At 45.1% G+C, this 23,997-nt stretch overlaps 2 protein-coding genes across 3 annotated transcripts in view; one reads left to right on the top strand and one right to left on the bottom strand.

Moving 5' to 3' along the window:
- The window catches only part of PEX14 (peroxisomal biogenesis factor 14), a 77,465-nt gene extending 60,175 nt beyond the window's left edge, over positions 1-17,290 (bottom strand). Inside the window, exons 1-2 of one of the 2 annotated variants that reach the window (XM_038166762.2) lie at positions 17,202-17,290; positions 10,570-10,617 (exon numbers count right to left, since the gene is read on the bottom strand). In XM_038166762.2, coding sequence (XP_038022690.1) covers positions 10,570-10,617; positions 17,202-17,237 — 84 coding nt within the window. In that variant the 5' untranslated portion in view covers positions 17,238-17,290. Of the gene's footprint in view, positions 1-8,817; positions 8,984-10,569; positions 10,618-17,201 lie in introns of those variants that run through there. The other variant, XM_038166761.2, reaches the window with a different exon arrangement.
- Positions 17,291-17,303: 13 nt separating this feature from the next.
- On the top strand, positions 17,304-23,024 carry DFFA (DNA fragmentation factor subunit alpha). Its single transcript, XM_038166763.2, has 6 exons — positions 17,304-17,438; positions 17,591-17,752; positions 18,472-18,599; positions 19,421-19,610; positions 20,009-20,163; positions 20,865-23,024. Exons 1-6 carry the CDS (start codon positions 17,342-17,344, stop codon positions 21,066-21,068), a joined length of 936 nt encoding a protein of 311 aa, XP_038022691.2. The 5' UTR covers positions 17,304-17,341; the 3' UTR covers positions 21,069-23,024.
- The last annotated feature ends 973 nt before the right edge of the window (positions 23,025-23,997 follow it).

The raw sequence follows: 23,997 nt of genomic DNA, 5'->3' as shown, positions 1-23,997 counted from the left end.
CTTTCCCGATCAGAATAAAGGATCGGGTACACAACAGCTGGGCAGGAGTAGCCAAATGTTCTCGGAGCAGCGGCAATGGGGCTTTGCCCAGCACTTCCACCCTCAGAGAGATGCCCCACCTCAGCCTACGAGCAGAACCCAAACTTGAACCCTCCATTTTAAATCAGCCCCTGTTTTTTTGTTTTGTTTTTATAACTCTCTAACAAGAAGGAACAGGCTGAGGTGGGCTAGGAGCGTACCTCCCTTGGACGATACCCCAGCACTTCATTTTGCAATAGCAATTGCAAAAGATCATAATATAAATCATGGCAATAAACAGTTGCAAAGCATTCAAACCTGCAAACTGAACTGGAGGAAAATCTATGACCACGATGAATTCTGTCGTAAGGCAGAATACAGTTTTTATATTTGTATAAAAATACCCAGTTTTTATAACTAGGGTCATATTCTCGTGTATACAGACTTTGTACTTATGTAACTCCACTCTTCTGTGATGGAGTGGCTGTAGATTTTCACTGCGAGTTAACTGACTTCCAGAACAAACCTGCAGAATTTTGGCAAATTAAAACAACACTTCTTGGGGCAGATTAGAAAGTAAAACACCCAAAAAACGACCATAAAGCACTTAATATTAAGCTTACAGTTTACAAACTGTTGTACAAGCAGTGATAAATCACTAGAAAGTAAAATGTGTACGTATTTTCACATTTTCCATACTGCTAACAGATTTTATTGATAGGGAATTCTGCCACTAAAATACTACACTTGCTGGTTTCCTATAAAAGAAAGGAGATGGCCGAAAATTTTGTTAGAAATTGAAATGATAAAGCAGGAATGGCATCTATTCTTTAAAACTCCACAAATGAAAAACATCTGTCTGCTTTCCTTTTGAGGAACCTGTCCCTTTGGGTATATATTAAAAAACAAAAACATAAACCAGGGGCCGACAATCCCACCAGATGTTTGGCACCTGGAGCTTTTTCAAGTAATTGATCAAGAAAATGAATATTTTTTTTCAGGTAAAAGGGGAAAAAAAAAAAAGCTTTAAAACCTTTCACGCTGTCAATGCTCTAATTCATTTTATCTCAGACTTTAAGGGAAGACTGCAGCTACAAACACATTCCAGCTTATAGCCTCCCAAATTAAAAATAAATACACACCACCCCTACTCCAGAAGTCAGGGTTTGAAGCTTTGACCATATTTTGCAAAATGACAGTTATTAAAAACAACAAACATGCATCGCAGTGAGTCATCTGGTTTCCAACTTCTGAGTCAAAAGGGGCTGATTCCACACAAACTGAAACCTGGCTCTCCGACTACTTGCATGTTTAACGATTTGTATCTCTGCACCACAGCTTCAGAACAGGATGTGGAAGAAAAGAATGAAAAGGAGATGGGAGAAAGGGGAGGGGAGGGGAAGAGAAGAAACACTTCTTTACTGGTCCCAGTGTCATTGCAAATAAAGACCACGTCAAGATTTAAACCATAATAATGGAAAGGCTATAAAGGTCCCTGCTATAATGTTTCCTCTGATATTCCCTTTCATAAATGCTCTCTTTATGTTGCATGCTTTGCAATAATACATGTAATGTTTGTGAACTAGCCCCGCTGGGGAAGCTGTATCATATGAAGCTTCACAGAACACAACATTAGAAGGCAGACAATTCATTTCCCAGTCCCCCAGCCTTTGTCAGCTCCACCTATCTTCTTGAAACGAATGCAGCCAACGTGAGGAGACAAGTCATCTAAAGCAACCTCCAGATCTGTTTCGCTGGAAACGGATCTGTATGTTCTCACTCCTGGACACGCAGTACGGAGCTACCTCTGCTCCCAACGCAACACCTCCCTGGGCTGGGCTAAAAGCCTCTTCCCAGGCCCAACATGTAGGAGCAGGAACCCTGAACTCGTTCACAGCTGTGCCAATCGGATCGATAGCATCCTGAGCTTCCTCTTGGCAGAGACCGTGAGGAACATCAGTGCCAAGAGTATCTGAGGCACAGATCCCTGCCAGCACCAGTGCTGTGAGCCTCCCGACGGCACTGCTTAAACACATGCAGCAGGGCAGTGGCTGCAACACCTCTCTCAGCATGTGTGTGCATAGCAAGAAGGGCCAGCAGCAGGCTGAGACCTCTGCAGGCCCGGCAGAAGCACAGGGAAGACCTCTGTAAGAATTTCGGGTCAGGACAGAATCCCATGTGGCTTTAACAGTGAATTCCCAAGTGACCTGAAACAAGCACTCTGAAACACACCGGTGCCTGGGGCGCTGACCACTGGAGTGAGACCCAAATTCATCTTTCTGAGCCCGTGGCAACCTGATGTTGAGAAAGGGGTTGTCAAAAATACAGCGTCAAGGGGGAGGGGGGGACTCATCTCAGTCTTGACTGTAATTCTCAATCACCGCACAGAAAGTATTTATATCCTGTTGGCAGCGTGTGTAACCAATGCGACTCTTCGTGTCAGAGCTGTCAATTACAGCCCTGACTTATGAGGAAAGATTAAATGAGCTAAATATGTAGAGCTTGGCTAAGAGACCGGGATGGGGGTGGGGAGAGGAGAAATGATGTGATAACTGTCTGCAAACATCTGAAGGGTGCAGATGCTTAAAGAGGAAAGGAATCACTTGGGGTGGCACACAAACAGGAGAAGCAAGCTGGAGGGGAGACACAGGAAACTCTCGCTGCATGGCAGGGATGCTCCATCCCAGGAAGGCGTGCTGAGCTGCACAACTGCATCCCAAGGAACAGCTGACAGCAGAGGACAATCCTGCTCTGACCAAGAGATAGAACACAATGTAAAAAAGCAGGGCACACTGTGAGCGTGGCTGGTGATATGAAGTTATCCCTCATGCTTCTTTCCAGCTGTAAAATCCCCTTACTAAAGAGCTATGCATACTGTCATTGCTACTTTTCCAGAAATGCATTTGTCAAATGCATTGTCAAAAGCCATGGTGTGTTATGGGATCACAACTGGGCAGAAGACACGGTCTGTACAATCACGACAGGGCAAAGAGCTATGCACACACACTCACAAAACAAACAAAGCCCCAAATGATTAAGACGTTTGGAAGGATTTGCAATTGAAGTGACCTCCAGAGAAACACAAGAAAATTGAGCAACAGGGAAAGTCTTCTCTAACGAGCTGCTTAGGAACTCCCAATCTATGAACTACAGTGACTCTCAACTTTCTAGTTTTACAAACCTCACTTCTGAAGGTGTTGGCATCAGAAGTATCTGAAGGATGTATTCCTGCTCATCAAAGCTAGGGAAAGTTCTTTCAAGTTCCTGAATAATTCATTCTGCCTTTTGTGCCTCAGCTTCCATACTTTAACGTGATGAAGATGCAATGTATGCTTTGCTCTGAGGCACTACAAAGACGCTGTAGCTATTGCAATTTTTTCTTACAGTGTGATCTCCCAGGTAAAAGTAAGAGAATGCCAAGAAATTAAGAAAGTTATTACATGTAAGCAGTTATAATCTCATGAAAGTCGCTAGCAGTGACAAGACTAACTCTTTGATTGCAGTAACAACAACCCAGACAGCAGCTGGATAAGGGCAAGAGGAGTCCAACTGCTCAGTGGTATTAGAGGAGAGGAATTAAGAATCTCTGGCAACACTCTCCAGGTTAGGAATTTAATAACATGGAGTCAAGAGGCACTCTAAAGAACGAGTCTCCTACATAAAGTTATTTCAAGAAGCTAAAAAGGCAGACACTCCTGTGAAGTTCTTAAGCTGGTCCCTCCTCTCCCTAAGCGGAAAGAACTGTGGGCAATTGCTGCCCTCTACAAGTTGTTTTGCACATAGCATATTTTCCACGCACACAGAGCTGAAGTGATACTATTATCTCACCTTGATCCCGTAACCCATCATTACCAAAGCACACACACTGCAGGCGCCTCCTTGCTGTGTGCCGCCACCTGTTTGAAATTAAAAGGCACCCTTCCCAACAGCTGGGGTGCACACAACAAAGTGCTCCCAATCCTTCTGAGCAGGCAAAGAGCTGGGCTGCCAACGAACACAGAGCAACCAGCTGGCAGCAAAGCAGACCCTGATCTATAAAAAGTTCCTTGTAGGTGTAGCGTGTTTATGCCTCCAAAACATCCTGTGAGCATAAACAGAGAAATGAAATTCATTTTTCTCAAAGGTAAATAGCAAGCAATGTTAAATATTTTCTAAGTGGGTGCCAACATTTTTTTTTCCAACGTCACAAATCACCAGAGCTCCTTTTCTGCCTTCAGTGAGAGCTGGGATCTCCGGAAGCCAAACCATACCTAACGTTAAAGGGATTGCAACTGAACTCCCAGTACATTAATTTCCTTGCATGTTTTGTAATGAGCAACTTTGCCTGTAAGGAACAGCTTTGCCAGAGTATCATGACTATTTCAAAAACATCTTAAAAGTCTTCTGAGCAGTAATAGTGGTTTATCTGAAAAGTGAGAATTGCTTTCAGAAATTTTTTCTGCATGAGTACATAGAACAACGCTGTTGGTAACCAAAAATGAGTGTACCTACCTAGATGTTATGATACTTTCACCCACTGGCTCTAAGTTGTTGTTTAACCTGTAAGCTCTGAGGGACATCCAAAGCCATTATTACATTTTGTACAGGCTGATAGGGCCTTAACCTGCTTTGGCCTGTAACTACTGCAAGTTTCTAGCTTTCATTCATTAGCATATAATGCTACAGCAGCAATTATATCCCAAACGATTATATTCCATCCTCTTTTAAAATTGGGATTTAAAGGAATTCCAAGGAAACTTTCCCACTGACATCAGACCGACAATTTAACTCAATGTGGCAGTGCTCCTTTAACTATGCTCTGTAGGTAAATTTACATCCGCGTGTTTTGCACGTATAATGTATTTCTCTAAATCAACAGAGCAAAAGAGAAGTACATTTTGCATGAACAACAAAAGAAGTCAGTGAATACTCGGTAGTGAGACCAAAAAAAGGGGAAAAAAGGGAAGAAAACAAAAACTTCCAAGCTATGAAAACATCACATACACCAGAGGTGTGCTTCGTCCGTATCAGAATTCGCTTTGCAGCAAACCAAGGCATATTGTGCAGGGCAGTCACACACCTCTGGCTCCCTGCTCTTGGCCCTGTAAAACTGAAATCCCCGCAGCAATTGCCTTCCACAGCCTGATGGAATTACTGTCCAGCACTGGAAATCCACAGCAACACGTTCAGGAACTCCCAAACAAACGGAAGCATTATCACACCATTAGGGTTACTGCCTGCACAGGAGGTCACAGAGCTGATAGTCTCTCTCCCTCTCCTGCTGACAGTGGTAAATTATCCTGACTAATGTTTCGCTGGGGGCTATAAGTTAGTTGCCTACTGACTCTGGCTGTCTGGAAATCCCCTCTGGATAGATTTACTTTTAGAGAATTATTCAGTGTAGGCCACCACTCTGAACAAACCCACCGTGGCAGACAGAAAATTTGTACAGTAAACAGGTATAAATCTTGTGTTAAACAATAAAGGGTGGGAAAATGGAAAGCAGAAGTGTGATAAGGATTGTCCCTCCAGAACATTCCTGTCCCTCAGATCATCTCTGAAAACAAAAATCCTTCTGAAAAAAATAATACTTTTTCTACAAACCTAGACAAAGATCTGTAAACTTCAAAATAAAGTGTAAGGACTACATGGTATCCCTAGTGGAGGAGTGTGTTCCAGAAATCCAGGTATAAGTTTTGCAGTGAAAATACTTTTAATTTCAACAGAGTTTGGACAGAAGAAAATCTTTTTTTTAAAATAATTAATTCTTGACTTGTTTTCTGTGGGGTTTGATTGGCAGAAAGATAGTATCTATTGCTTTGTAAGAAGGAGAGCAATATGAATTCGCAATGTGCCCAATGATTTGTTCATCAGAAATGGATTCTGAATCCCCTTATTAGCCCCAATGAGCTCTCTCATACCTTATGGCACAATTCTGTAACCTTTCCTCATTCCCACTCATCATCTTGTAGTGTTAGGCTCCTGCAACTTCTACTTACACCAGTCAGAGCTAAAAGTAGTCAGACTTAAAATCTCAATTGCAAAGCTCCTTCCTCAGAACTTGAAATGAAATTCTCTTTAACCACAGTCTACTGAAAAGGAAGCTTGGCAGAACAAATAAAGCTTAAAAGGAGGCAATGAAACAGAGGAACTGACCATTCTGCTGTCATGCACTAAATCCAGGCAGCTGGGAGAGGTAAGTACATGAGGAAAGTTCATCTCTGTCCAGTTTCAATGTCAAAAGTTTTCTCCACCACAAACACACATCATATTTTTTACTGGTTTACTTCCAAGGAAACAGAAATGGAACACAGAAACTGCAGAGGAACTAAATTTGCCCGTAACCAAACCACAGCATCATGGCTTCAGTTTGGGATCTCAGCTGGTGGGTCAGGAAACCAGATACAAATACCAAAAGTGTTCAGCATGGGCAAGAGACTACATTAACTATCATGAAGCTGTGCCTACATATAAGCTATGGCTATAGCAATGTCAAGTCCCCTTTCTGCTCTTCTTTTTATCTTTCCCCATTATTCCTTGACCACCAGAAAAGGAGTCAAAAAGAAGGGTGAACTAAAGAAGCAGCTGAGTGAAGTATGCCGCAATCACTTAAAAAAAGCATACAGATGCAAGCCTAGAGTCTCTTCCAAAGACATGCAAGGGAAGAGAAAATAGCAATGACCTCACTTGCCAGGCCAAAAGCCCAGGTCTCTGGGCTCTACAACTTTATTCACACTTACGCCACCAACTTGCCAAGTGAACCTGGCTGAACAGTTAACCAGAACATCTAAAATAGCTTCTCTAAAAATCTGAAACAACACAGATGCATTCCCTAGACATGATAACGAAGGGCTATAGTATACAGCCTGTGATGTCTGCACAAAAGAGGCTATTAAAAGTATTTTGGCCATTACCATGAGCCTTAAAAATTTGAAAATCTGCTTAACAAAGGGTTGGAAAGAGCCATGAGGGCTCCAGCACATACCAACAAATTCTACACTAATTGCTGTAGAGACAGCAGTAATTCTTGTTACCTTGTACCTTCTGCCTGCCTGTAAAAAAGGGAATAAAACGTCCACATTTCAGTGCTGACTGCTATCATCTGCAATAAGAAACAGAAAGAAACAGCACATGCTAAAAATAAAAGTTAAATAATTCTACAAAAGAGAATACCCCGCTCTTTACAACATGATCCAGGGATTTTGTAACGCAGTAAGAAAGCAACAGAGTGATTTACATTTGCAACCAGTATTTTTATATTTACTAGTACTTCTTCCAGCAGCAGCAGGGGAAGGAGTATGTATTGTGGCAGAAAAAAATAAAATAAAATAGCAGCATGTGAGAAGACCTCACTTATGGGCTCCGTTCCCTTAGGTTTTTCTCACAGCCCAGACTTGTGTTAGGGGCTTTCAGATGCACTGCCTTCCTAGCTGTAATTTAGGCTGCAGTAGATTGGGCAAAAACCAAAGGCCAACAGCAAACATATTCAGGCTATTGAAAGCACCTCAAAAGCAGCACAGTAGGTCTAACAAGCTACAAGACCTTGCTAGGGAGAGTCAAAACAAGCTAAAAAGAAGCAGAAAAGACTAAGTAATCACTCTAAAGAGAAGAGAGAGAAATGAGATGAAAGAAACAAAGATTGGAGAAGAAAGGGGATTTCCTAATGTTTTAACCTCGCAGAAAGGGGCTTTGTCCCATATCGTTACATCTTTTACACATCCCAGGACTTTGCTGTGAGTAGCAGCAAAAAGACAAACCTATTCCAATGCCACAAGTGCTCAGAGGATTATCGGAGGTGGCCGCACATACAAAAGCTGGGGAGAGCAGAAAGGGATGCGGCACCGCTCACTGATAAGCTGCACTCAAGGAGAAGCTGATCCTGCACTGACGATGACAAACGTGGCTGTAAACAGCAGCGGAGCGAGATGCTGACACTCTGCTAACACAAGGTTACACTTCCCACTACGGAGCTACACGGCAAATTTTAATGGGCCAAGACCGACAGCTAGGGAAATGAGTGTCCGCTCTCGGCTGCAAAAATTATAGCTGCTCCCATCCCCCTCCAACCCATTCTCCACTGTCAGTGCTGTAACACAATGACCTCTCATTAGGGAGTATTTTTCAGTTGGGACAGTTTATTGTAAGGACACCGGATAACTCAAGGGATTAATGGCATGGCTGCGGAGCCCCTTATCTCCATTCTGGTGGTTTGGAACAGCGCACACCACGAGGGAGCTGCGAGGAGAGCTGTTAGGAGTGTGACAGGAATCTGTAGGGCCCTATTCTGGAGGCCTCAGTAAGGCCAGAAACCGCAGCGAGGTACAGTCTGAGGACACAAAACGCAGGACACCGAGGACGTGTCGGATCGCACCTGGTTACGTGATCTTGGAGAACATTGAAGTCTTCCTGCAAACAGCCAGAAGTCATCGCTTCTCCTGGATTCCCCCTGCAAGCTGCATGCTTTGGGGGCACAGCACACAGAAGAGTGTGACCAAGCACAGAGCAGAACAGACTCAGCACCATGCAGGATATAGTACCCATTACAATCACAGATGTGAGACAAAATCAGCTCAACCCTATCATGACATGTGCTGACACAGTATAAGGTGCTTTAATTTCCTTGCTTTCTCACTCTTGGGCACAGCACCACCGATTTGTTCAACACACATCCCGACCCTACAAAGCCCCAAGTACCATCAGCCACCAATTAAGTCAAAAAAGGCAAGAGGGTACAGATCTGAATGTGGTCCTGAGACACTTTTCCCCCTCCTCCAGACCCTGTAAGGCTCTGAAACCTTATATTCCTCCTCAGCTGCTTACCACCAGATCTGAAGTCAGCGACGACCTGCCTGAGCGCATGGCCCTTCCACATGGAGCCACTTGCTGGACTCGTGCCACAGTTTGTTCTGGCGTTTCCGTAAACATTTTTTATGACATGGCTCCATGTGCCTACAAGTCCCCTTCGTGGACCCAGATCTGCTGCCTGCGTTAGAAGGCGGCGTGCATGATCCTGGCTACAGAGAAGCCACAGGAGCGTGGTGGGAGCTCGGTCATCTGGCTCGCAGAACCGAACGGCTCCTTTAATAAGGCTTCTCCAGATACTCAGCTGGAAACAATAATGGCTCCTAAGCAAACGTGACAGAGGCTGTGAGAGCTTAATATAAAAGACAAATAATGAAAAAATAAGGAGAAAGGCTCCACCTTTCAAAGGGCCCTAATTAGTTCACATGCAAGACTCACCATCGTGAGAGGAAAGTTTACTTTGGAGTTCTTTACATTTATAAATATTTGTACATGTCTACAAATATATATCTGCACAGAAAGATACACAGCTGCTATGTGCTTCCTCTGAGCAATTCTTCAGTTGCACATACAGTAAGAAATTAATTAAATCCAAGGTGATGCTGGAATCTGCCTTGAGAAGGAGAACGCACAGTTTACCAACACAGGCTGTGATGATCTGCTGCCAGCTATGAGCTTCCTAAGTGGGAGCACCAAAACCACCAAATCCATCACAAAGCTGGTGTGCTACCCTTGTCAGTAACAGCTTCAGGTAAATTCACACGTAGACGTCTATGCAATTAAGAGATCACACGGTGTTACTAGGCTACTAGGATTTTCACTGCAGAGCTTAACAGAATTCATGAACAGCCCTCTCATTAAATGCTTTTTACTGACCCTTCCCAGTTCATAGTCTTTACTCACATCTCCCTCCCTTAAAAATCATCTCCTGGGTTATCCAGATAAGAGTTACAAGGTAAAAATATGTTGATGTAACTGGTGCCATGCCATTATGGAAAGTACTTGTGTCTTCTCACTGCAAACAGCTTGTATTCACCATCGCCACAAACTGAAATCCAGAGAACGAGGGGATGATATGTTTAGCACAATAAGAAGGGCTAACATTTTTGGCAACGTTTTGACTGAGTTATAGAGAGCTGAAGAAGAAGGAAAAAAAGAAAAAGAAGGTTGTAAAATAAATTAATGCAGCTCAGGAGACTGGTGGCTCGCTTCCCAGGCTGCGTCACCATCAAAAAAAAAAAAAAGTTCTCTTAGTTATCCTCATATAAAAAAAATCCCAGAGCCCTTTCCAGAACAGTTCTAGAGTCAAAACATTGGATCACATGCACTGCCAGCTGCAAGACACTTCTAAGCTAGCTCTGAGTGCGTCTGAAAATAAAGACAATTTGAATGAGGTCTCCGAGCAGCAGAAGTTATTTTATTAGACAACAGCCCTAGGAATCTCTGTTCAAATTATGCTGCACAGGTCCTTCTTCAGACTCTTTAACAAATAAGCGCTAATCGAGAGCATGCACTGCGCACATTTAGGACAGATGGTCCCTGCTCAAGGACAACTCAGAGCCTGGGTGCCCCATGTGTGACCCGCTGGAAAGGCAGGAGCTACAGGTCAGAGGCCAGCAACACGGTGACATCAGGCAGCTTACACCTCATTCACAAAACCAACTCCTCGGAAACATAAGGCAATGTATGCAAAATGATGCAGCAAGTACAACAAGTCATGTATATTATATTATTAGCAAGAAATTATTTACTGCTTCTAGAAGAACTCACCAGTGGCTCCCGAGATGCTGCAGTTTCAGTCGCAGGGCAGGAGCCAGTCTGCAAAACAAAAAGAAGAGTGAGGTTACATTGCCACCTGATGGACACGAGTAGAAATGCTCGTCTGTAAAGGCTACACATTTGGGAAGACACTTGTTTCCACTATCAGCAGCAGTTTTGTGATGTGCTGAAGACAAAAATCCCTGGATCACAGAGATAATTAGTCCCAGCAGTCCCCATTTACACCAACAGAACTCAGAGAATGGGCAGGACTTGCTCTAGGGAGCCAGCAGCTAAGAGCCAGAGGCCACTGACAGATGTCACGACAGAAACGTTCACCTTAACTCAACCTCTGTAGTGGTGCAGTGAACGAGCACGGCATTAAACTTGGTCTCCCTCTGCTAAACCCTTGGTTGCAACACTTGTCACACTGCAGGGCACAGACAGGACGGTTTCATCACACATGAAATGAGGATAATAACTCGTTTGTCTCTAGGAAACCTGATGAGCACCTGGTGGCAGCAAAGAACTTTGAGGTACTAAAAGATAGAAAGATACTAAAAAAGAAGCAGCCCAAAGTATTGCTGTCAGAGTGGATGCAAAGGCACCTTGCTCTAATTCCAGGATTCTTTTTCTCCTCTGCAGAGGGACTAAACCTAACCTGACACTGAGCATCTCCCATTTCCATGATCCAGTAATGCACCCTTCGTTTTCTGCACTATTCCAGATTTCAAAGCAATTATGATTTAACTACAGCTCCCTGCACCTCAGCAACACCAGCACCATCCTTGTTCCCCACACAGAGGTAAAAGACGTAGCTTTAGGACAAAAGCTGAACACTTCCCCTTGCACACTAGGAAGGAGTGAGACACAGTAGGAAAGTGAAACAAGCTGATTTAGGCAGGACAGAAAGTCAAAGGTGGGCCTAGACTTAAAATTCAGAAGCTTCCACTCTCCTGCTGTAATTTTTTAGCTGAGTCCCATGTTTTGTGAAATTTTTCCCTGGACTTGACTGTAGTGCTGAAAAAAAGCAAAGTTTGATCCCTGTATATCTGAAATACATCGGCTCTCCCAAAGTTTTATCATAAACTAAACTTAATCTTGGTCAACCACCTACTTTCCAATGGGATTCACATGATGTTAAGATGGTCTAACCTATATTGCCTTCACTGTGTTTTTATCTTAGTAGAGCTGACACATACAGGTTACCTCAATTGTAAAAAAAAATGCAATTTTACTGGTAAAGAAGCCATGTTTTAGGCTCACTTACAGAAAAGAGATCCTATTCATGGAGTACAGTGAAAGCTAAAACTTTTGAGCGATACCAAAGAAGTCCTTAAATGACTTTTTGTCTTCCAATTGCATTCATCACTTTTATGCAATACACCACACTTCCAAAGCAGCCCAAGATTTTTTCCCCACCTACAAAATACTCAAAAAATACAGAAAGAAGTACACATTGCCACAAGAGGGTGCCAGTAACTCAAACATACTGCAGCTCAGCTGCCTCCACATAGATATGCATCATTCCCAGGGCCCAGCTAGATGTCACAGCCAGGCAGTGATTTTCTCAAGAGGCCCTTATCCTCGTTTTTGTGAGCCCACTGAATATCTCCTAAAATTTCAGCCACTATCAATTCATTTAATATAACCACTGCAAATACCAGCTTATCAGCTTCAATGCCATGCTGGAAGTCCCACTGCCTGCTGTAGGGGAGGCAACACTGTGTGATAGCAAGAAAAGGGCACCTCTCTCTTCAGGCTTGTCACTGGCTTCCTATTTTTATATGCACAGTGCATCTGCTTTCAAACCTTCTATAGCTGGATTAAAAAAAAAAAAAGAAAAAAAAAAAGAATAGTCTCAAGCTCACTCCACCGCTTCAAAAATTTGGAAAACATGAGAATTAAAACAAGAATATGGCTTGCAGGATTTATTAGTAAGTTAGCTGAGCCTCTTTAGGTTGTGGATAAACTTCTTTGGTACACACACTCTACTTTGTTTCTTTAGTTATGTCCCAGGACTAACACAGGTGTCCTCCTACGGTGAATACTCCTGATTAATAGGACACTGAAGTTAAGGAAAAGATTCTCATCAAATTCAGTTAGTACAGGGTCAGAGCTGCTGAGACAAGGCAGCAAAAGCATAGCACAGATAAAATTCCTGTTAAATACTTCAAAAAAGTACCAAGAGCTGATAACTACTATTTCCATGGAACTACTCCATCAAGATACTCGTGTTAAGTGTTGAGCTTTCTACAAATGTGCATATTTTGCTATCTGCAGCATGTTTCAAGGAAAATTCAAAGCATTTTAACTACTTAAGCTGACTTTGCTAAGAACTGTGAGGAGCAAACAGCGAGGTCGCAAAGCCACAAAGAAAGAAACCATCTCCCTGCACTGCCCACCACAGAATTCACATCCTCACAAAGTTCGCAGAGCCTCCAATCCTTGTATGTTCTGCCCTAAGGAGCTGCCGTAGTGTTTGTGGACTGTCAGACACAATATTTAGCCAACCTGGGACACTGCCCAAAGAAAAGCATCTGGCACGAAGGCAGGTTACTGTGAGAAAACGTGTATTAAGTGGATGGGTAAGAGGCTTGATACTGAATATGCATACTCAGAAATTCTGATGTGTGTGTGAGCAGCCCATTGACATATTTGATTAGTCGGGTAACTTATGGCCCAACACTTTAAATGGGATCTGCATTTTCCTTCCAGCAAGACTTCCAAGCACAGCACATACTGTAACAGCGAAGGAAGCTTCTTGTAAGGCAGGAGTCAGCAGCCCTCTGGAACATGGTGGCTCTGACACAAGTCAGGGAAGAATCCATCCATTCCACGTACAAGCTGTTCATTAGCCTGTATTTAATGAAACAATGGACATCCAGTCCAGAGACCTAATATCCTATACCATAAACCATCCTTTAAGATGAACACAGCAGAGAATCCTGAGGCTAAACACTTGAGCAAGAGGGAAGGAAAAAAATCCCTATATATTGGCTAACAATGCAACCAGAGAAGTCTTTGGAGCAAGAAATCAGGCATCTTTCAACACCTTTGTTTATAATCTTTAATTATCTCCTTACACGAAGGCAAAATGCAGCTAGATGGCAGACTCAGCCCAAGGCTGCCATAATGAAGCTTTGGAAAGAAAACAATTAAGATTTGGGCCTTTGTATTCCTCTTGCTTCCCCACTAACTGACAAGTAGGAGCATCACCAAGCATAGAAGGTGTTTGAGCACCAACACATTCTGTTCACGTTGTCACCTCTATGTTCTCAGTCTCTCACATGACATTTACATGCAGTCTGGCTACAGCAAAGAGAGCCTTGCAATGTTATGAAACAAACAGAACAATTCCATGCACAGAATCCACTCTTTCCTGCCTCAACAGCTGCACAACCGTTTTGGTACCAAGTCCAGCTCAGCCACTGACTGTACCAACTTGAGGCCTTTTATGACTCACAGCAACTCACCACACACCGACTTCCAGGCTACAGGATTCCTCCTTCTGCGCGTAATTACACGGACAATTAAGTATCATTTTGTGTCCCAAACTAAACAGCTTTGAAAATTTAGACATGGTTATCTAAACCAAGTGCTAAATAACGTTAAAAAAAATAATAATAACAACTTTCTCTAACACTGGGATTCAAAGTTACATGCAACACTGAGGAACTGGGTTGCTGGCTGGCTGGCCAACAAAACTCTCCAAATATCCTGTCAAGGTACTCAGCACCAAAGAAATACTGATAGCCAAGAAAAATCAGTAACTGGTTACTCTGTTCACAGGCCATACTCTCCTCTTGCTCTTCCCTTACTTTTATTATTAGGAAGAGTCAAAGGGAGATGGGCTCTTTTTTCTTCTGTTTTTGTGTTTGTTTGGTTTTTAGCAAAGACATTGTTAAAAGACCTAAGGAACGCGATTTTTAACCAATTAATGAATCTTTACATCTCTGGTAGAAATGTTTATTGCCTTTAGAATATAGAACCACAGAATCATAGAATATCCCGAGTTGGAAGAGACCCACAAGGATCATCAATTCCAACTCCTGGCACCACACAGGTCTACCCAAAATTTGACTAAGTGCACAGTCCAAACGCTTCTTAAACTCCAACAGGCTTGGTGCAGTGACTGCTTCCCTGGGTGCGACAACCCTCTCAGTGAAGAATCTCTTCCTGATGTCTAGCCTAAACCTCCAATTTCATTTAGCTCCAACACCACCCCCCACAATGCTTGAGGCAATATATTAATTCATGAGAATGGGAAAATGAAACTAAGTAAAACAGACAGCAAGCCAAAAGATATCTGACACTCCCTTTGCAGCACCTAAACTAGCTAGATTTGTAACAGAAAATGACAGGAGTCAAACATAAACACGTTGAGCAAACCACTGCTACTACTCATAGCCTTATGTTGAACACTTGGTAATAAATAAACAAGTATCTTCAGTGGTGGAAAGTAAATATTTCCTTTAAGTTCTTTAAACATCTAGGGTGCAATAAGGACAACTTTTTGCATACCAGTGTCAAAACTGCAGTGGCCGCTCAAGAGTAGCGGCATTTACATTCTGGTAGGCTAATAAAAGACACTGTCATTATTCTGTTTTATTCCAAAATTGTGCCCTTAGGAATTCATCTCCCGGGCAATATACCCTTTAATGCTAGATTACACCCCTTTTTTTTTTTCCAACCAAACTTGGAAGATGCTTTCAAATTCTACCCAAGTCGACAGAAGTTGAGAGTACTGAACAGTTCTCACCACAGATCTGGAGCAGCCTTGGTGAGCTGTGTCTCACACGAGCACACAACGTGGGGACGGAGAAATTCAACAGAGAATCAGGGCTGCTCCTGCCATGTGGGAAGGGGCACCGAGAGGCATGGCCACCCTTTAGCCAAACCTGGCTGTTTCCTCCCACACCTGAAGCAAGGCAAATCGCCAGAGGTGCCCTTTAATCCAGCTCTGCAGCTAACAAAGTCCTGACAGGCCAGGAGCCAAACGGGGCACAAGTAATTGGCTCTTGCCTGAGAATCCCGTGGTTTTGCATACAATGTGGCACATTCCAGCAAGGATGCGGTTAATTGACCATTTCCTCCTAGGGTGGCTTCAGATTGTCTCCCTCCTCAGCGCTGCCAGACACTAAAGTCTCTGTGGTGAGAAGTTCCTTTCCAGCAGCCTGTATCCAAAATGCAAACAAGCCCTGAGGTAAAGCAACACTAAAGAACTATAAAACAAAAATGTGAAGGGTGCCATGGGAGGATACTGTACCCAAACTCATGAGAACCCGAAAGTTTCTTGGGCACTCACATTTGCCCATTAACCAGCTTTCTTTATCTACACCTGCAGTCAGCTGCCTCGTGGACTGCCCAGTGGCTCACACATCTGTCTTGGGTTGTTTCAGCTTTCCTCCTGCTGAAGGCATTCGCTCCGAGCACGAGGAATGGATTGCAGTGCCTGCACCTCAAGCTGCTGTTGATGAAAGCACATAGCCATAGCAAAACTGCCCAGCAAGCCTACCGCCAGTTTGGCAAGAGGGCCTTTCACAACCTGGCAGATTTGTACTGATTAGTCAGGGCACATGCTTTATGTAACGTATTGCTATCGCAGTTCACTTCAGCGTTGGGCCCTACAAACTCAACCAGTCCCAAATAAAAGTACCAGCGGCCATTGAGTCAAATCAGGAGAGATTTGAGCGATTGCACAAGAAAGCGTGGCAGACTTCGCTCTGTTTTCCTCCCTCCTGCTGACCCCGCCAGCCCTTTCATCTCCCGGCTGCTGCAGAGCAAGGCCCTGCTGCAGCCACCTCGGGGGTGGTTTTACAGATTTCCACAGCTGCCACACATTCAGGTGTCTGTGGGGGATACTGGTGGGACGGGGAAGGTGCTGGGTCACTGAACTGGGGCCAGCTGAGTTTGCAGCGGGCCCGAAGTTACACTGGGCCATCAGTGAGCCAGCACAGCTGGCTGAAACCCATGCTGCAATGATTCCGTTTTCATTTCAGGTCCTGATTTATAAAACCATGGCATTTTCAGTGTGTTCCTTGAGCATGCACCCAAACCAGTGAACCCACGGACCCTTCACCCTCCACACTCGGTTGCTGACAAGGTTTGGGCTGCATCTGTCACAGCGCTGCCCTTTCCACAGGGATCTCGGAGACTCGAAGCCCTGCTGAACCTGGAGGTGCCGTCCGGCCTTTTTAGTAATAAGCAATAAACCGGCCTTTTTCATGACTGTGGCCCTGAGACCTTCCCCTCTCACCGTTTCCAGCCACAACCACAATCACTTCCCCCAACCAGCGCTGCCCACCTCCAACCCCGCTGCCCCCCGCGCTGCCTGCTCTCCCTTTCCGTGTTTTGGGGGGGGATTTTGGTGTTTTGGGATTTTTTCCCCTCCTTTTCCCCACACAGCTCGGGGGGGGTCGGCGCCTCAGCAAGCGGCGACCGTTGGGGAGGGTGAAGGAGAGGACGGGGGGGGAGGGCGCCGGGGTCGCGTGAGGCGGGATGGGGGGGGGGGGGGGGCGCTGAGGCCCGGGGCCCTGCCCACGATCGTTCCCCGGCGGCAGCGCCCGGGCCCCGGCCCCGGCCCCGGCCCGCCCCCGGGGGGCGGCGGAGCGCAGCGGGCAGCGAGCGCCGGCCCCGCGTACCTGGCTGGGCTGCTCCGCTTGCTCCGAGGAGGCCATCTTGGCAGGCCCGGTTAATCCATCCCCGCCCAGCCGGCGGCACAGCCCGCCCCGCCGCCCGGCGGAACTACACGTCCCGGCGTGCCCGGGGAGGGAGCCCGGCCATGGCGGCGAGGCCCAAACGCTGCCTGGTGAGGCGGGGAGGGGGCAGAAAGCAGCACGGCTTGGCCGCCTCCTGCCTGAGGGAGCTGCGCCAGAAAGGTGAGGGCACAACGCCGGGGCCGCCCCTTATGTGGCTGGGATATCCCCGAGGCGCTGCCCGGCCCCGCGGTGAGGTGACAGAGCTGCGTGTTCCCCGTGCTTCTCACGCAAAATGTTGTGGTTTTTGGTGTTTTCTTTTTTTTTTCCCTCAGCCAGCGGTGTTCTGGCCATCGATAAAGCCTTGGAGCCCATCACCATCGTGCTGGCGGAGGACGGCACCATCGTGGACGATGAGGATTACTTCAGGTGCCTGCCGCCCAACACCAAGTTCGTGGCGCTGGCGAAGGACGAGAAGTGGGGCGGGAGGAGCCCAGGTACGGGCTGGGGGTGCTGGGTGGGCTCCCCGAGCCAAGAATACTCCCGATATTAACTCAGGAACAGCCTGTGCTGCCTGGCGGCTTGCTCCTCTTCCTGCAAACCCAGCGAACAAAACAGCGAGCGACGGAGAAAGCAGAGCCACGAGGATGATTGAGGGAGCGGAGCATCCTCCTTGGGAGGAGAGGCTGAGGGAGCTGGGTCCCTTCCATGATAAGGGATGACCTTATTAATATTTGTAAATATGTGAAGGGCGAGTGTCAGGAGGATGGAGCCAGGCTCTTCTCCGGAACACCCAATGATAGGACAAGGGGCAGTGGGTGGAAACTGGAACACAGGAGGTTCCACACAGAGGTTCCGCATAAATATGAGACAAAACTTTTTTACGGTGAGGGTGACAGAGCACTGAATAGGCTGCCCAGGGGGTGTGGAATCTCCTTCTCTATAGACATTCAAAACCTGACTGGATATGTTCCTGTCTGACATGATCTAGGTGTTCCTGCTCCAGCAGGGGGATTGGACTAGATGATCTTTCAAAGTCCCTTCCCATCCCTAACATTCTGCGATTCTGAGAAGTGGGAGTAACAGACCTCACTGCTGTTTTGATGCTGATCAAACAACCCTAAATGGCGTCACACAGCTTCCAGCACAAAGTCAGGGCTCTTGTTCCTGTATTGCTTACTTGTGTTTCCATCTTTTCGCGGGTGACTCGTGTCAGGCAGCGGAACAACCTGGCTCTCAGATGTGGATGAAGTGGACGGTGCTGCAGAGAAGTGGAAGCAGCTGGCCAGGCAGCTGAAGGATGACCTGTCTAATATCATCCTGATGTCCGAAGAAGACCTACAGGTACACAGGGAAAAACTATTCTTAGTTTTGCCCAACGTCCATTTATTGCAGTAGATGGAATAAAATAAGAACAGAATAAGCACATGAGATCTCAAAGTTTAATTCAGATGTTGTATTTTGGCTGTGATGCTAGACTGAAATTTCTCCTTGACTTGTTTCACCGTCAGGGCATGTGTTTGAGGAGGATGCTCTTCATCACTGATTGTCCTTCACAGCATGTCTAATTCTGGCTGTAGGAGAGTGAAAAAGGAAGTGTGGGCCAAATGACAGCAGAGGTGGGCTCTTTTCATAGAAAATAGACACCTGTGTAAAGCCTCAGAAGGGAGGGTAGAGCAGCATGCCAAATTTGTCTGCTCCAAGGGAGGGTGAAGAGCTGCTGACAGCTTCCAGAGCTCATTGTTTCAAGTATGGGAGCGCCTAACACCCTGTGTGTGGTGAGGCATGGTGATAACAGCCTCCTGGTGCTTTCCTGCACTGTGCAGCTTCCCAAGTGCCCAAGTGCCAGCCTGTTGTATTTCTTTTATGTGTTCCCATGCACACGTAAGAATTGGTGCTTTGATTGACAGAAATTGTCAGGACGTTTGTTAAAAACACACAGTTCTGCACCTCCCTGAAGACCTTTTGGCTGCTGGTAAAGAATGTGGGCTGGTGGAGTACCAATACAGCTTCTCAGAACCAGGCTGACTTGCTGTGACACGAAAACCTTGTGAAATATGCTAGCTTTCATGAAGGTGGAGGCTCTGTCATTCAGGAGGCTTGCTGTTTGTACTGCAGTTGGTGTAATGGAATGAGTTAACAGGAGCACTCCTATTTTTTTCAAGGTGCTTATTGATGTACCGCATTCAGACCTGGCAGAAGAACTTGCCCAAAGTCAAACCAAAATCCAGGCGTTGCAGAACACCCTGCAGCAGGTGCTGGACAGACGAGAAGAAGAACGCCAGTCAAAGCAGCTCCTGGAACTCTACCTAGAGGCCTTGAAAAACGAAGGCAGTATCTTAAGCAAAGTAGCAGGTAGGCAGCATTAGGATACTAACGAATGAGATTTTCAGAAAAGCCTGAAATAGTTGAATAGAACAAATAAGGCGGAGTGAAAGTGTGGAGTGAGCCACTTGCTTAGCAGCTATGAATATGACTGATGTATTAAGCTGGTGTAGCATAAGAATTCTCTGAATGGGAGAGATCAGGAGTCCTTTTGCTGCTTTGTCACGATTCTCACGCCTGAAAGTAGAATATTGGGGGGAAAAGCATAAATCATGTAGTAATCCTTAGCATAATAGATATCCTAAGTTACAGGCTACATCTAGATACAATGTATGCCTTACTAATCTCAAAAACAGCAATGCATTCTGAGCTACTTTTCCTGTCCTGTGCCTGTCACAGGCTGTAATGATTTTGCTGCCACTTTTCAGAGTCTGAGACCGTACCAGGAAAGGAGATGGATGTGGTTGACACGGGTACCAGCAGCACTGGCACTTCAGCCAAAACAGCACTCAGCGACCACCTCCTTGCTGTTCTGAAAGGGAAACCTGTCCCAGAGCTCTGCTTGGACAGTCAGGATCTAGAGGTGGGTGAGGATCACATAACCATACTCTGGCAAATCTCTCTGGTGAAAGGGGTGATGGGGGAAGCTGTCCCTGCCTCTGGAGGCTCTACTGTCAATATACCTCAGTCTTAAAGTGCTGAGGTTTAGCCCGTTTTTCTTCTTCAGTAACACTACCTCCTGCTTCGCTGTTAAATGCAGCTGATAATCCTCCAAGTACTCTAGGACATACTTGGAAAAGCCACAGGAAAAAATTGTGGTTTTAATCTCTGCCAAATCTTGATAGCACAGACAGCCAGTGCTTCATCTGTATTACCAGCAAGTCTTTTGGATGCAGATACATTTAGCCGTATTTGTGTGCATCCCAAGGCAAAATAAAAACCTCCTTATTTTGGAAAATAGTGTAAATAAACCTATAGCTTTGAAAGGAAAGACTAGGTAAACTAACCTATAGGATGTGTTCTGATACTATGAGTCTTAGTTTCTACAGAAGAGAAAAACAACTGCTTTCTGTTTGCTTGAACATTGGAACATAGCTTCAAATTCTAAGTACCAGTAGAAAGAAAAATATAGTAACCTAAAAGATGAAATAGGTAAGCTAGAAACATCACCAAATTGGCATTGTTAAATAGGTGTCTAATTGTTCCTGTTCTTAGTGCGGGCAGAGGAGGTTGTGGTGTTAAAGCATCAGTGGAGAAGACTGTTACAAATCTGTCTCATTACAGCTGGTCGTGAAAGAAGACACACAAGCCCTGGCTGCAGCTCTCAGCTGGGACAAGCAGAAAGCTGAAGCTCTGCAGCAAGCCTGCGATCAGGAGCTCTCCAAGCGCCTACAGCAAGTGCAGACCTTGCATTCCCTGAGGAGCACATCAAAGGGCAAGAAAACGCTACCTTGGGGAGACTGGCTTAGTTCAAAACGTAAAAAATAAGACTCTTGTTCTGCCTCAAGTGCCAAGGGAATGCAAGTGGGGTGTGCTGTTGTTTTTTTTTTTTATTGTTTGTTTTTCTAAATTGCAATCAACGTAAACACGATACATCCTGGCAGCCATAGTTTGCTGGTCATACCATGGTCTGGCTGTAGACAACTGAAATCTGGACATTGTCCTGAGGCTTAAACTCCTGTGATGACTCAAATCATGTGTAACCAAAGGGATTTAGACTTTTTGCAGAATACTAGAACAATGGAATTACTAAACACAGCATGTAAGAGTTCAGCTTTGAATAGCTGCTTGGGAGCCAGAAAATTCCATCTGATAATGCTGGATTTAGCTTCTGGAGCCTCGGGCAGTTTGGTTACTTTATCTTCCCACCATTTGCAGTGTAAAGGATGAAATTCATCTACCTCATGGACGTTAACAAATAGGAAGAAGGCATTCTGAGGACTGCTCATTGAACACAGCGTGCTTTTTCTTTGTAGGGGTTTGTTGTGATTTGGCCTATTAAAGTTGTCATGTGGTTTTTCCAGCTGCTGTCTGGCCTTAAGCTCTAGCCTGGCATCTAGGAACTTGAACTTCTCTCTAATTTCACCAGTTAAAAGTAAAATCAAAACCTCTTAATTTCTGTGGCTTTTTTTTTTCTGTAAGGAACTCCTGCCTTGAGTGCAGTGTAAGCACTAATTTGTAAAATAGCAAAAGTGGAAATGCTTGTTTTGAAAGGCTGTGGGATGGAAGACTGTCATGGTTCCGCTCGAGTGGGCAACTGAGCTCCACCACAGCCGCTCTCTCACTCCCCCTCCTCAAAGAGGAACGGGGAGAAAATACGATGAAAAGGGCTCAGAGGTTGAGATAAGGACGAGGAGATCACACAGTAATTATTGTAACGGGCAAAACAGACTCTGCATAGGGAGATAGTAAGATTTATTGCTTATTACTAACAAGCTAGAGAAGCGAGAAACAAAGGAAAGAAACCAAAAGCACCTTCCCCCCCATCCACCCTCTTCCACCTCCTCCCCCCGAGCGGCGCAGGGGAACGGGGAAATGGGGGTTATGGTCAGTCTGCAGCGCTTCTCTGCCTCTCCTTCTTGGTCACTCTCGTCCCACAAACCCACCAAGGTAAATGTTACATACTCACCATGGTAGAAGCAACTACCGGGTGGCTGGAAACAGCCAGTAAACCATGCCACGGCCTGAAACACTGTCTTGGGCCTGGAAAGACAAGTGCTGTGGTGACATGGTACACCAGAGAGAATTGAGTCTGACAATGGGAGTCACTTCTGAAACAATTTGGTCACCTCCTGGGCCAAGAGGCATGGCATTGAGTGAGTGTATCACATCCCTTGTCACCCACACGCCTCTGGGAAGGTTGAGAGGTACAATGGACTGTTAAAAACTATGCTGCGAGCATTGGGTGCTGGGATGTGGAAATATTAGGATATAAATCTACTAGAGGCCACTTGGCTAGTTAACAACTGGGGGTCTGACAGCCGTCCTGGTCCTGTTGAAACGAAACCCCAACACACTGTGGGAGAAGCTAAAGTCCCTGTAGTGCATGTGGGAAAGTGGATGGGGAAGGCAGTGTGGGTTGCCCCTGCCGTGGGAAAAGGCAAACCCACTCGTGGGATTGCCTTTGCCCAAGGGCCATGGTATACCTGGTGGGTAATGCAGAAAGATGGGGATATCAAGTGTGTGCCTCAAGGACATCTCAAACCTCAAGCTCTCTGTGTTGTATTTTCTCCCCCTTCCTCTTTGAGGAGAGGGGGAGTGAGAGAGCAGTTGTGGTGGAGCTTGGCTGCCCACCTGAGTAAAACCACCACAAAGACTTCTATTTGGCCTGTCTGTATTCCTATCCTAATCACTGGTATGGTATCATAACACCTCTGTATTAACCTGCTTATTTTTAAATTGGTTAAAGTCTTTTTCTAATGTCATTAAAACCTTTTTACTATACTGTTGGACCAGTTTTGATATTCCTGCTGGTGGCTATGATTAAAGAATGTGCCAATATGTACACTATTTAGGGATAGAGGAAGAACTTAAAATGCAAAAGTATTCCATATTTAACCTGTCTGAAGATGATATTTAGGTATAGGTGTGAACATGGTGAGAGTTCTGGTGTACTCTTTTCTTCTCCTGTGAGAATGTGAAATGCATACAAAAGCAGCTGAAAGGTGAGCTGAAACTTTGGGAAAGTTTTTGTAGGTATAAATCCTTCCTAATATCATGCAAAATCCACCGATTTGACATAACCTTAAACCTTTAACATAACCTTAAATGGTACTGGATGCTGTCTGCTGAGTATTGCTACAGCAGGCACTGTATATAGATACACTGGAAGTCTAAATTTGCATGTGGTTAATTCAGTAACTAAAATATTCTTATCAGTTTAGTACATCTGTGTAGGTAAGCAAAAAATACTTCAAGGAACTTCTGAAGATGCTACCCCCTGAGATCTGGCTGGAATTTGGGGGTAAGCCTTCAGTCAACTTTTTGGACAATCTGTTTCGCTTGGGCAAGTGATTGCTTCTTCTTACAGTGTATGCTTCTGGCTTGTAACATCATAGGCCATGGCAGGTAAAAGGGGTTCCTGCTGCTTTAAATAGCTACTTATTGCAAGCTTTTTATATTCGAGGCTTTCTGAAAGAACACGTATGGCTGTCCATTAACAATTTCTGAAGCATGCTGTATTGCACTCAAAGCTAATTACACTGGCTACCCATTGAAACTGAGTGCATTGAGCAGATTAGCTGTCAGCAGGCTTTTTCTGTGAGCTTATGTCTCTGCCTGTGATTACCACTCTTCCCCTTTTAAACCCTTTTTTCAGTCTTGCTCAAAGCTTCAGTGCTTTGCTTTTTTCAAGCTCAGCTTAGCAATGGAAATCCTACTGCTCACGCTGTACAAGAGGAAAGCGGTTTTACCTATC

This window comes from Anas platyrhynchos, chromosome 22, assembly GCF_047663525.1.
Source record: "Anas platyrhynchos isolate ZD024472 breed Pekin duck chromosome 22, IASCAAS_PekinDuck_T2T, whole genome shotgun sequence".
NCBI lineage: Eukaryota > Metazoa > Chordata > Aves > Anseriformes > Anatidae > Anas > Anas platyrhynchos.
The sequence above is the reverse complement of the archived record's forward strand: the minus strand, read 5'-3'. Positions and strand labels throughout refer to the sequence as shown.